The 13,597-nt window shown below is 39.6% G+C and overlaps 1 protein-coding gene across 1 annotated transcript in view; it reads right to left on the bottom strand.

Moving 5' to 3' along the window:
* The window catches only part of Trpm6 (transient receptor potential cation channel subfamily M member 6), a 133,666-nt gene that overhangs the window by 73,299 nt on the left and 46,770 nt on the right, over positions 1 to 13,597 (bottom strand). Inside the window, exons 9-16 of the mRNA XM_013117383.3 lie at positions 13,051 to 13,174; positions 10,597 to 10,669; positions 10,379 to 10,479; positions 6,928 to 7,062; positions 5,900 to 5,953; positions 4,743 to 4,886; positions 2,561 to 2,695; positions 785 to 1,065 (exon numbers count right to left, since the gene is read on the bottom strand). Of these exons, the coding sequence (XP_012972837.1) occupies positions 785 to 1,065; positions 2,561 to 2,695; positions 4,743 to 4,886; positions 5,900 to 5,953; positions 6,928 to 7,062; positions 10,379 to 10,479; positions 10,597 to 10,669; positions 13,051 to 13,174 (1,047 nt within the window). The remainder of the gene's footprint in view (positions 1 to 784; positions 1,066 to 2,560; positions 2,696 to 4,742; positions 4,887 to 5,899; positions 5,954 to 6,927; positions 7,063 to 10,378; positions 10,480 to 10,596; positions 10,670 to 13,050; positions 13,175 to 13,597) is intronic.

The raw sequence follows: 13,597 nt of genomic DNA on the forward strand, positions 1-13,597 counted from the left end.
ACTTTGGGGCTCCAAAGGACTTTCTATACCATTTGTTTCAAAAACCATTAATTGTTCTTAAGGAACTTGAGGCTAAAATCTAGTTGGCTGTCCTACACAAATCAAAAATAGTCGTCCATGAAACACAGCACTCCTTGCTGGAAGGTCACATCTCTCCTACATTCCACAGAGTTCCTTCTAATCTTTATGGACCCTTTACTACAAGAGTGCATGAAAGAGGCAGTGTGCGAGTCTATGTTGACTGCTGCGTGAACAGGGTCAGGAAATAACTAGAAATCGATATTACACCACATCTGTGATCACGTTTCCAGAGCTTGGCATGTGAGTCTGAGTGAACTACATAAAGAAGTGCAGAAAGTGAATTGGCCTCTGCCCCTCAGAGGTGAGATACCTGCCATGTGCCCTGGACATCAGCAGTCCAGGATCTGCAACCAGAAGATTCTACAGCTTGTAGCAACAACACCCTTCCTCAGTTCAAAGGCCTTAAACTAAGGATCTGGTTCTGGGCCTCTGGACATGGACTTAGCCATGTTTCTGGTATCTCTGGGTCTCCAGGCTCCACAAGTCTTCTCGACTACCAGAATCACTTAGGCAATTCTCTTACAAATTCCCTCCATATAACTATCTGTACACACTACTCTCTCTGTTTCTTGGGGGATGCTTGACTGAAACACACAATTCTAAGTAAATCTACTTGTCCTATGGTAAAGCGAAGGAGACAGAAGTGCCTCCACTTTCTAAAAAAGCGTTGCTCTTTCATGTGAAGTGAAGACAGAAGACATACTCTGAGTAACTTTCCAGTTCCTCTGAGGTATCGTCCACCATGTTGCTCTCCTTAGCTTCCCGGGCCATGGCCCTGTACAGAATACTAGCAATGACTGCCTTGACGGTGGTCTCCTCTCCATGCTGCCAGAAGAACATGGCCATCTTCTGCCTCTTCATGAGGACAGCCCACACCAGCAGGTCATTGTATGGGTAGACAAAACCAGCCAACTCGGGGTCCTCTGATAGGCTGTGTATTTCCTTTGACTTCTTCTTTGTCTTATGAGAGTCTCCAGGCTTGTCCTGTTGCAAAGGAGAACAAAGGCCTAAGGACTCCAATACAAAATGCTTAGCTAAATGTAACACAGCAAGTATCCTAGAGATACTTTTTAAAATAATTGCTACCTATGTTAGATCCCAGCACCGAATTAAAATGCAAAACAAACAAAAAGCCCAGCTATCCACCATAGTAGAACTGTTAGTACACACTATCTGGCAAAAACTGATACAGTATGCCCTCTGTATAAGGCAAACAAAAGCAATCAGTTGGGGATGTAGCCCTGTGGTAAGGCAACCAACTGATATGCACAAAACATTGAATTTAATTCTCCCAACTACAAAAAAATGCATGCTTTATCGAACTTACAACATAGGACTTAGACGCCGTGAGGACTGAGTTCACAGTCCTGACTCCATAGTGAGACCTTGTCTCAAATACATATGGAATGCCATTAAGATAAACCATCAAGCGCAATTTGCACTTTGTTGGCAATCTATTTGGGTAAGAATTTTATTTTAAATATTCTCTACTATCTTAACAAGTTAATTTGTCATTGTTCCTTTGAAGAGTGTCACTAGTGCTACCACCATACATTCAAACAGATCACTTTGCTTTATTTTATTCTGGAACAAAGAGTATTACCTGACCCCTTTGCAACTCAACTAGCATGGCCTTCAAACTCCCTGTGTGTCTTTGTGTGGCTTCCTGTCTCTGATTCAGTGTCATGTATAATGTTATTCACCTTAAAATAAGTGGAACCATTTCTCAGTCACCATTTTATCTGTCTCTACCTGCTCATCACCGCAGTTCAACCAAGTACTCAGCATAATGCTTGGGAAATAATAAAGGTTTTTAAATAACTGTTTGTAATTTGAAACATCATGTCTAAAACTATTAGAATATTTCTCTCCTCTTTCTATGGATAAAAAGAATTTATTCATTAATGGTCGCAAAGGACTGTGCCAGCAGCTGGGGGAAAGCAAACATCTTACAGAAAATAGTATGTGATTTCCATGGAAATACCTAAGCAAAAATATTCTTCCCAAGAGGAAATCAGGCTAAAGATACACGTTCATTATCTTTATTATATCGCATAATTAGGATAAAACTAACTTCAAGAAAGACTTAGTTAGGGAAAAGAAGATACAAGAGAATCAGCTTCCAAAACTGAATGTTACAAAGGGAATAGTCTTCATATCCAACCAGGCTTGAATAAAGATGTTAATAGTGAGGTGTTAGGCTAATGATTATGAATATTGATTACCATAGCATACACAGTCTGCCTGAGTGACCAACTGTACAAGGCAGAGGGAGAAACAAGGCAGAGAACCCGAGGGGCAAGCCCAGACAATCGCTGGGTTGTCAGCGCTGTATCAACAGACATGCTTGTGAGTTACACCATCTGTTTATGGTCCTGGGGGATGATTCTTCCTTGGCTCCTCCCTTTCTCCAGTGTCAAATGAAGGAGACATCTGCAAAAGCAACTTCATTTTCAACTCTACAAACAAAAGAGTGTACCTTGGATTTGTAGGGCTGGGCAGTCCTAAAGAACTGAGAATGCAGTGTGCTTTCCGAAGACTCATGTCTACTTCCCAAGGAATGCCGCTGGTGAAAAGGGTGCTGGGAAAGGCTCTGGGGAAAGCTGGGCACACTCTGGTGTGTGTTGTTATTTCGTTTTATAAAGGAAACAAAAGGGAGACATGTTTTAAAAAAGATTGTAGCAATGACCACATATTCTTTCCAGACAATGATGAAAGCTAAGTATGTGTCCCTTCAAATACCCGACACTTCTGTCTCTCATCCATGATTAATAATTAATGTCTCTGGAGATCCATCACTCAATAGCCTACCCCAGTCTCCTTCTGATGAACACTACTATTTCCTGACATTTTAGAGAACATACTCTTTTGTTCCCTATTATGTGCCTAAATTCCTATGTGGAAATTCCTTTATAATCAATGGATGTTCTAGACTCAGAACAAGTTCAAAACAGGCAATAAAATTTTATAGTTTAGATAAGAAAAAGTATCTATTCACAAAGTTAGGAAGTTCTGAAAATTTTCCAGGTACCATATGATATCTCCACTGCATGGGCATCAAATGAAGTTTCAGCACGGAGAAACACAAACATATAGAGACTGATATAAGGGCCTAGGATACAGACCCCAGGTTTTGAAAAACTCTACTCTCCTTCAGTTTGTGTTCTATGGATAAAAAATGAACATAGAATGAAGTTAAAACTGCTCAGTGACAACACCCAAGTTAGTTTCATCCTTATTATAATAGAGAATTAATTATGATAATTATCATGAGTATTGTTATTAAGTCACTCAAAGCTTGCTCTGTAGTAAGGATGTGAAGGGGTTTGATATTCTTATAAGTTTGTTAACAGGACATTAATATGCCCAGTCTCCTTCTGATGAACACTACTATTTCCTGACATTTTTGAGAACATACTCTTTTGTTCCCTATTATGTACTTAAATTCCTATGTGGAAATTCCTTTATAATCAATAGAGAGTGGGAAAACAGATTATGTTTCATATACCAAGCAAAGAGACAAATGGTATTTGATGTCAATCCACTCTGATGTCACACTACAAAGGTGTTAGCACTGTGGTCTGGCTGCTGTCTAAGCTGAAACATCATCACCTACACTCAGGAAAAAGCAACAGTGAAATGGGACATGTCATACTAAAGGACTGTTTCCAGAAAGAGCAGGGATGGAGCCTCCTAGTTAGCTACAAACCAGATGCACCAAGGCCACACAGTGACCCTGTGGTCACCACCACACACTTCTTTCAAAGGCAGCAGTGGATGCTGGGTGTCTTGTGGCCTCAGAAAGCTCAGCAGAGGTTATTTGCTAGGTGAGATGTGGTTTTGTGGGGGTTGTTTTGCTCATTCCCTAAACTTAAATTGGACTGTCACTTCTCCCAATTCTTTATACAGGTCCCAAGAAGCTGGATATCCCAGGTTCTTCATGGAAACTCCTCCCAGGCCACGTTCCCATCTCGTCCCTGTCTGCCCACAGCAAAGGTCTCTGTTGCTGCAGAACCCTCCCCTGAGCTCTGAGCACTATCCTTCTCTGTTCCCACTTTCCTCTCCACATCAGTGTCCAGTGCTCCTTTTCTGGTGTCTGTATGTCTAAAAAAAACTAGGCTCCTCTAACTATGGGTCAATGATGGCAACTTTCCCTTTATAATCTATGACAGAAAATACATTCTCATCTGTAAAACCTTCTCTCTTGTCAAGCTCACTCTGTTTTCATCTTCCATTATAATCCTTCCATGCTTAGGCCAAAATGCAGACTCTGGACTATAGAGGCCATTGTTAGTTTATAGAAATAAATTTATTAAGAGTTTGACCTTTGACCTCTTTGTTTTCAAAAGAAAGAAAAGAAGCAACTGTTCTCTAACTAGATTCATCACACACCACTTCTATGTCCATAGAGCACAACGTCCCGCTTTGTATTGTGGGTAATTTACCCACCGATCTGTTTCTTCTAAGAGGTTTCTTTATGTCCATCTCATGCCAGTACACAAACCCTTTGCACAGCACTCTACATAAAGCAGGTGACATGTGGCCTCAGATGAGAGACCCATCGCTAAAGCTACTACCCCTGGGACTCCATTGGTCATTTTCCTAGAAGCAAACTTTGCGATTCGCCTTCCTTGCACTGAGGTACTTTTCAATGCTGTTACCTTGTGTTGCTTTCTGTAGAGGTTGTTGTAGAGAACTCTGAAACTTTTCCTAGTGTAGCTGCTTCGATAGGCTCCACCAATGAGGTACTCTACTACCAGCCCAATATCGATGAGTGTTATTCTGTAGCTTGAGAGAAGGGTATGCTACAACAAAGAGCAAGGAATCACAGCTTTGATCTCCTACATCTCTTTTTCTGTACTCTCAAAAGGCAACACACTTAACTTATCCATCCCTTTCTCTTCAGTATATTGTGACAAACATTTAGGAAATAATTTAGGCAAGTCATTTTTGCTATAGTTCAAATCAATGTAACTTAAATATATATCAGCATAGACAATTTTGCTGACTGTAAATTTGCCAAGTAAATATCATCCTTTTATCTGACTCTTCAACTAAGTCAACAGAAGCAGAAAGTCCACACTCTACCCAGTGAGATGCCAAGCTTCAAAAACTGAGAGAACTCTTAAAATGTACTGTGGGTGGCTTTTTCCCACAGTGACAAATGAAAGACCTTTAAATTTTCAAGTCGCATGCTACTCAACATTTAATGAGAACACTCTAAGAAAAACATGAGCAAGGATATTGAACCATCTTAACTCCCTGAAATGGGACTCAGACACACAAAAGCACGCTTACATCCCTAAGCTGCCAGTGGTACTCAAAACAATAACAGAAAACATCAGAAATCATATATTAGACATCCCAAAAGGCCTTTGCTGCTGCTGATCTCCCTGGCTGTGTGATAGAATCCATTGGAGTACTGATCCATTACTTCTGTTTCTTCATTTATTTTGGTTGTTTCTTTTGAGACAGAGTTTAATATGTAGCCCAGGCTGCCCTTAAAACCTGGATGCTAGGATTACAAGCATGAAACCCACAGTCTGGCTTGTTTGTGTGGTGCTGACAACTGAACTCAAGGTCTTACATAAAGCACTGTGTCACTGAACTGCATCCTTTTTCATAGCTAGTGTCACTTAGTTGATGGACCAAACTTTAAAAACAGAAACAAAGTGGGTAAACCTAGAAGAGTAAAATTTGGTGATAAAATAAGCAATTCCCAATAAAATCCAAACCTACATTTTATACATTTTCATTCAGCTATATCAAATCTAAGGAAATAGGCAAAGAGTATTTTCAAATTTCATACTTAGGTTACCTGTTTTACATCTTGGACAAGATGACGTAAAAACATATTAGTTGGTCCTTGTTTCTGTGATTAGAAAAAGAAGAAAAAGAATCATTTCCTTTAACTGTCGTGTTCTGGAGGCACCTTGTTTCAGAATTACATAGGTATTTCAAATTACATAGGCAAACTGGAACATTGGAAAGCTTCTTCATCATTTTTGGTAATGAGACTTAAGCTACTTAATCTTAAAGAGGCAGTTTCCAGGAGAAGCCATGATCATTCAAAGTAATCTTCAAAGCATGTATATATATAGAGATAGTAAGAATGTTAGTTTTATGTAGTAAGAGGCACAAAATTTGAGTATTTATGATTATACTTTATCATATATACATTCTATCAAATAATCAAATCTCTTTGCACGAAGTGCATTCTATCAGTTAGTCTTTGTTGAATCCTTAATGATGTTCAGCTTCCTGGGGAAACCAAGGGAGTCTTCACAATAACAGGAAATAAAGAGTAATACATATTCTAAGAAGCAGCCAATAGTGTGAAGATGTGTATGCTGAAAAGAAGCTGGAAGTGCTTCAGATTCTAGAAAGAGATCACTGTTAAGTAACTGGAGCAATGATGAAGACCAAACTTGAATGATGTTTGAAGAGAGGACAGTATTGAAAGGAACATGAAGGAGAATTCAGGAAGGTGCCTGGCATGAGCAATGGACATTTTCACAATGGATAAGCAGGTCTCAAGGGTCGAACTTTGTCATCAGCCTTGGCCACAAGTGCCTTTACCCGGTGAGCCACCTCACTGGCCCAAGAGGAACATATTAATAGTGGCTTTAGGTCAAGATACTCCAAATAACTGGATAAAAAGCAATCTTTTCTTATTCACACTGTTGCCTCTGCCTTAAGATAAAATGATTCCAATGCAATGGTGTGACTTTAGTTGAAAATAAGTCTGCATTCTGAAAACTGTGTTGGAACATGAGCATTTGAGGAGACAGACAGACCTGAAGCTAACTAGCAAACAAATCTTGAGCAAGATGACATGATACTCACTGTATTATAGAGATCTTCCAGCCGGGGGATGGTGAGGAAACGGTGGAGGTTCACTCCATTCTCTATCAAGAGTTTCACAAAATCCACCCGATCCATCATTAGAGCATCTAACATTGCTTGTTCTAGAGTACCCGGCTTCAGGAAGTACAAATAGGAAGAGATATGAAGATAATTAACATAAGAAAAATAAGAATCACAGATAACACTACATAGATACCATCATTATAAAATACAGTCTTCCTAAGAAACCAAATAACTGAAGACATAGTCAAGTATGATTCATGTTCTTGTGTGAGAAAACTAAACACTCTAACAATCTTAAAATTCCCCCAAACTGATGGTGAGTCATAAAGGTAATTCTAATGAAAACCCAAGAGTTTCTGGGTTTATTTTTAATTTGTGGATGGAGGGAAATGTTTGCTCATTCACTTGACTGATGGTTTTTTTTTTTTAATTTTGGATTTAGTTTTGTTTTTGGTACCATCATTCTTCCATTTAAACTTTACCTGCATAAGTGGCATGTTGGACATACTCATCTAATTTTTCCCTGTCCAAAAAAATACCACTAAAACTACATCAGAAGAATTTATTTAAATAAATCAATTCATAAGCACAGGGGGTGGGGAGTAGGGATAAGGACAGAAGTGTGGAATGTGAAAAGTGGTTGGTCAAGTGGTAGTTGGCTTCAGTCCACCTAAAACCAAACAATTGAAATGAGAAGTGTCAAGGATCACACAGATTGATACCATGTAACAGCACAGCCACAGTGAAGTCAATATACACATGCTAAGTCTAATATTAGGACTTGGAAGTCATTGTCCCCACTTGACCCTTTACTATGAGCAGTAACGTTTGCATCTCCCAGCTGGTATAGGAATTTCTTTTCTGGCATTCTCATTAACCCAAGAGAAGACATGAGTATGCTGATACTGAGGAGAGTCTCCCAGCAAATGGCATCAGATGACCTTTGCTGAAACTCAAACCCTTGCATAAAAAAAAATTCAACACAAATGGATCAAAAAGCTTGGAGGAACAAAATAATTCAGGAGGAAAGCCTCCAAAAACTATTATTAATAGTTTCATACAGATAAAATAAGATCTACCCAGGTACCACTGAACACAGAAGAAAGAAATCCACTCAGAAAACAAATGTGCTCCGGGGAATTGGTAGACTAACCCTCTGCTACCAGTAAAGCAGGGCTTCACTGAGGCTGAAAAGTTGAGAAACCCTACCAAACACAAACACAAGAGAAACAGTTATCAGCAACTGAGTAAATACTAAGGAAACAGGAATCCAAAATAGGAGCAGAGAAAACAAAGGGGATAGAATGGAACTGTGAATGCAAGTTTGAAATTATGTGCATCATGAATCTGTAGAGCTGTGCTGTTTTGAATGAGAATGGCCCACATAGAGTCAATCTATCTGAATGCTCTCACTGATAGAACAATTTGGGAAGGATTAGGAGGCATGGCCTTGTTGGAGGAGGCGTGCCACTGGAGGGTCAGGCTTTAAGGTTTCAAAAGACTTGCACCATTTCCAATGTGTCTCTCTGCCTCATGCTTGTGATTGTCAGATATGAGCTTTCAGCTGTTGCTGCCGCCGGGCCTTCACTCCCTCTTCTTGAACTCTGACCCTCAGAAACCATAAGCCCAATTAAATGTTTTCTTTTGTAAGTTTCCTTGGTCATGATGTTCTATCACAGCAGCAGAAAAGCAACTAAGATAAGATCTAACACACACAATTGTGAAAGAAAGCTCAGAACCCTGTAGAAAGAAGATATTTTGAAAATTCCAGGGAAGAAGAAAAAAGAATGGTCACAAAGAACCTAAAGATGGAATTGTGTTCATTTGTCAACACCAGTGCTAGGCATTCAAAATTCTGCTGGGAAAAAAAATGTAGTTCTAGGACAAGCAAGATGGGTCATCAGGCAAAAGCATCTGTGATGAAAACATAACAACCTGAGATGGAGCCATGGAGCCTACGCTAAATTGTAAGGAAAGAATTGACCCCACAAAGCTGTCCTCTAGTCTCTTCTTGTACACCATGGCATGTGTGCCCTCCCCCCCCACACTAACAACAACAACAACAACAAAATAATAATAACAAAACTTTAAAAAATATTTCTAATCATGAATTAAAATGCAGCCATATATATCAGGTCCTCTAAATATTTAGCTGCCATGTTCTTTGTCAAGAAGTTATTCATTCTTGCCATCATTACAGAAGAAGAAAACTAGAGAAGGTGTCTTGAGGCACAGGAAACAGAGCAGAGTGTCAAGAAGACGCCACACTGGTGAGGGAGAGCCCAGAATAGCATCCAAGCTCCAAAACCAGGGGGAACCTCCAACAACACAGGGTGAGACTCAGAAGATAGAAAGACTAAGACTGATGAGTTGGGAGACATTTGTGTGGCATAATTTAAAATCTAGAAAGTTACAAATATCAGAACAGCCAAAAGTGTCAAGTGTAGAAGGCTCATTTCAGTAGAAAAATCATCATTTTCATAACCTTGTAACTGTATTTGATGTTTTAAACCATGTGCATGTGTTAGTTTGAATGAAATACCACTGAAGTATAGTCACAACTTAAATTTTTAGTGAAATATTAGTGGTGATTATCACCATTGTAATGCTGAATACTGAATATAATTTTTTTTGCTTTTTCACTGATTTCTATTATTGATAGCAGAGGATGGGAACACGTGGCATGTTAGCAGTAGAAATAAGACCAAGCCAAAAGAGACCAGCTGCTCACTTCAGCAAAAGGCTGTTGGCTTTGGTTGATTCTTTGTGGGGATGGTCCAAGATTTAGTGACAATCTGAGGATAACTTGTAGAATTTATTTCCTTGGTAATAATTAACTCTCTTCATCTTTGCTTGCCTGTTATTTGTATGGCCATTTTAAAACCCACTAGCTTTTATCTTGGTTTAGTCACAAGGAGCTCCTGCAGACATCTCGCCTTGTGATCTAAGCTGGTACTTCACAGCAAAGCTGATGACAGAGTGTAAGGAAGGACAGGACAGAGGCAGAAGAAAACACATTGTGTTTTCACTGGGATCAGAGGTCAAGGGCTCAGAGTGTACTTGTTTTGAGTCTTCTTGTGGTAGTTTCTACATGTTTCACTATAAATGTCACATTTTAATGTAAGACTAAACAAAACACTAAGTTAATATTTAAGTTCTAAATAATAAAAAACAAAATCAAACTCGTTAAAAATAAATTTAAAATATTTCCATCCATTCTTTTGGTCTTTCAACTTCCTATTTCATCTCCCATAAAACCAGGGAAATTTTGTTTTCAGGGAGGCAAACCAAGGAAGAGACATTCCTTTGCTTCCCTGGATGCCTAGGCATCGGAGTGATACCCATTTCTCCTCCAATTTTCTCTTTTTTCCCTCCCTAACAAATTGATATGCAAAATACTTTTTTCAAACAACCTCTTTCATTATACCTTCCAATGTTGTCCATAAATTAAGATATTTTTCTTGGCAATGTCCACTCTGTCCCAAGCCATTGCCAGATTTAATTGTTCTGATATTGATAAGTTTGTGCCTAGGAGAAAGGAAAGGAACAATGACATATTGTATTCAAACATACATAGATGAAAAGCACAGAATCCTCTAGAACGTAAGAACCAGAAGTGGACTGTGAATCTGGTGGGTCACTCACCCTTCAGCAAAGCTGTGAGGATTGCCAAATCAAGGTCTTGGTGCTCCTCAGACTCAGCATCAAATATGGTAATCTGTGATGGATGAAAATCAAAAAGTGATGCGGTTTACAAACTACCCAGAGATGTCTTCAAATTGTGCCAATAAGATGAATATCTCAGTTACTGAGGGAAATATTCCTGGTTTTGTAAATTAAAACACTGTGACGTTGTTTGACTTAGGAAAGAAAAACTATTTCAAGCAGGGTGACAAAGAATTAGAGGTACTTGGAAAAAGTACACTTTAAAATCTCACATGTAGTGGAATTTACTCTGCACCATCCTAAGGGAAAGAGCCTCATTGCTGACTCCCAGTACAAATCAACTCACCACTCCTTTGGAAGGGAAAACCGTGAGAGCCTTCTGAAATGCTCGGATCACTTAAACTTCAAAACTAAGACCTTTGCTTCATAATGAGAGGTGACTCCTCACATGTTCATCCTAAACTCAGTAAGACAATGACCATGGAGCCCCTGGATGGTACAATGAACTGCAGTCTTCACAGTGTCAAAGTGCCCAGGGCTTCCTAGTGTGAGACTGACTTTTAAAAAAATCAGCATATAATGTGTTAGATACCATTGTGACACTTTTTAAATAATGTCTTCCTGGTTTTTGTTTCCCCTATGTCCCTATCCCTTGCTACTCTTGTGTCCCCCTGCCCACCCAACAGATTCTTTTCCTCTTTTATGTTCAGTGTATCCTTTGGCCCACTCCCATATGGCCCCACCCTTCTTCATCATCATTACCCCTTTTTTAGTCTCCTTTCTAGATTTTTCGCCTTTACCCACATTTATATCTGTTTATATGCATACTGCATCTTTCCAAATGAAAACATATTTCCTGTAATACAGGAAGTTATATTAACAGAAAAGGCCAGGGATGGCAAGCGCTAGTCCCAAGTGAGACTCTAACTAGCCTACCTTAGGAACCTTAAAGCCACTGAATGTAAGTTACATATCCACAAAATAAATAAGAAACTGGAAAAATGCCCAAGGTCCTATTTTAAAACTATGCTAATAAATCTGCAAATGTTGGGTCCTTCTGCCTAACATGGCTGCTGTGGGCACAAGCAAAATCAACCTTCAACCACCAGCTACACAGAGCCCAATGGCTGTGACGTGAGCACTGAAGTTTTCTTCCTTTGCCTTTCTTCATCTTTCTGCTCACTGCTCAGTAATTATGCTACTTTAATGACAGAAAGAAGCACGCACTACAGCGATCTCTTTCACGAGGCCTTTTCTTCTGATTATGCAAAGCATGGCAGGGTGGGATCTCTGAGCTCAGATCAGGCCTGCCATTTCTTAACTAGATGACTGGAAAATCACTTAAATTGTCTAGTCTTCAGCTGCATAATCTCCAAAATGGAACTGAGCAACCACTGTCGTCTTGAACTCATTCTTAGGGTTATTTCAGATGAAAGGGAGTTAAAAGCATGTGGCCACTTATAAACACGATTGTGGTCACTGAAGATGACAAAGGGTTTTTCATGTGGGTTCTTGCCAGGTTTGATCCTGTTCCATTAGTTTTGTAAGGTTAGATGCTTTAGTACCAACATAATCCCTTCATGATTTCACTAAGCTTCCCAGTTCTGGAGCGATCACTGTAAATGGCAACATATCTGCGTATTCACTCAAGTTTTCTGCTTCATATCATCTAAGTGGTCGTCAATAAAAACTTTTGGAAATAGTTCCCTAAAACACAAGCAGTTTTCCTGAATCTGCGTTATAGTTGTAGCCCTTGTTGTTGTTGTTTGTTTGTTTGCTTACTTGCTTGCTTGCTTGATTTGATTTGATTTGATTTGGTTTGGTTTGCTTGAGACTGGGTCTCACTGTGTAGCCTTGGTTAGCCTGGAACTCACCATGTAAACTAGGCTGGCCTTGAACTCACAAAGATCAACTGCCTATGCCCATGCCCGTGCCCATGCCTGTGCCCCTGCCTCTGCCCCTGCCTCCTGGGTGCTGGAGTTAAAGGTATTATGCCACCATACTCAGCTGAACTATATTTTCTATTGCATGCTTTAATCTCATTTGCCCTTGTCCATTGCACACATGAAGACCTGCTGCCAGTCTCATTCACAATGCTATGATGTGGTCATCTAACACAGTAGACTTAAATCTACTGCACTCCCCGGGCTGTTCTTTCAACCTTTGCAAGTATTTATGCTTGGTAACTTTTGTGTAATACTGTTTTCCTAAGTGCTTTATCCCAGATAGACTCTGAAATGTAAAACATAAAGGGTAAGAGTAGAGGTAGAACAGTAGGAATTCAAGTTTACAAAACTGAGGGTCAAATTTTGCAGAGTTATATCCATCAAAGTTCAAAATAGGTATTCCATGCACTTTTCTAAAATGTGAAAATAAATATTTTGAGTTCTGGAAGGTGGCATTTTTTAAAAGTCATCTACTCATCATACTCACAGAATCCTTGTGTGCCATGCACTCCATTAGAATTTGGAAAAGGTGCTTCGACTGCCTGAGGCTAAAGTTGAACATGCTCTGAATCAAACAGAAGATCTCTTCTTTCACCTGAGGACGCAGCATCCTGGCAGAGAAATAAATGGGCATAACCTGAAGCTACCCACAGAAGAGACCAACCAGTAGCACTGATGTGAGTAGGGTACTCCATGTGGGTACCCTACTGACAAGACTTTTCTCAAGAGAGCCCATGATCAAGAAGCAAATGCATATCACGGAGAGAGGGGTGCAGAGAAGGATGAATTTTAATGTGGAGTATTCATTTGTCAGGCCCCATGAAACAGTATATTCTAAGGTAGTCTCCTTAAGCTGATGGGGTTTCAAAAGCAGTGAGTTTTCACAGTCTGGGCATAATATTCTCAAACAGTCTGACACCCTAATTTGGTAGGCTATTGCTCAGCCAAGACAATAGCAACTCTCCAGGTTATAGGTTGGGGGTCTGGTGCACAAGAATGAAAAATGACTGTCTAAGCATGTCCACGAAAATGCA

This window comes from Mesocricetus auratus, unplaced genomic scaffold (genome assembly GCF_017639785.1).
Source record: "Mesocricetus auratus isolate SY011 unplaced genomic scaffold, BCM_Maur_2.0 Super-Scaffold_4256, whole genome shotgun sequence".
NCBI classification, from domain to species: Eukaryota; Metazoa; Chordata; class Mammalia; order Rodentia; family Cricetidae; genus Mesocricetus; species Mesocricetus auratus.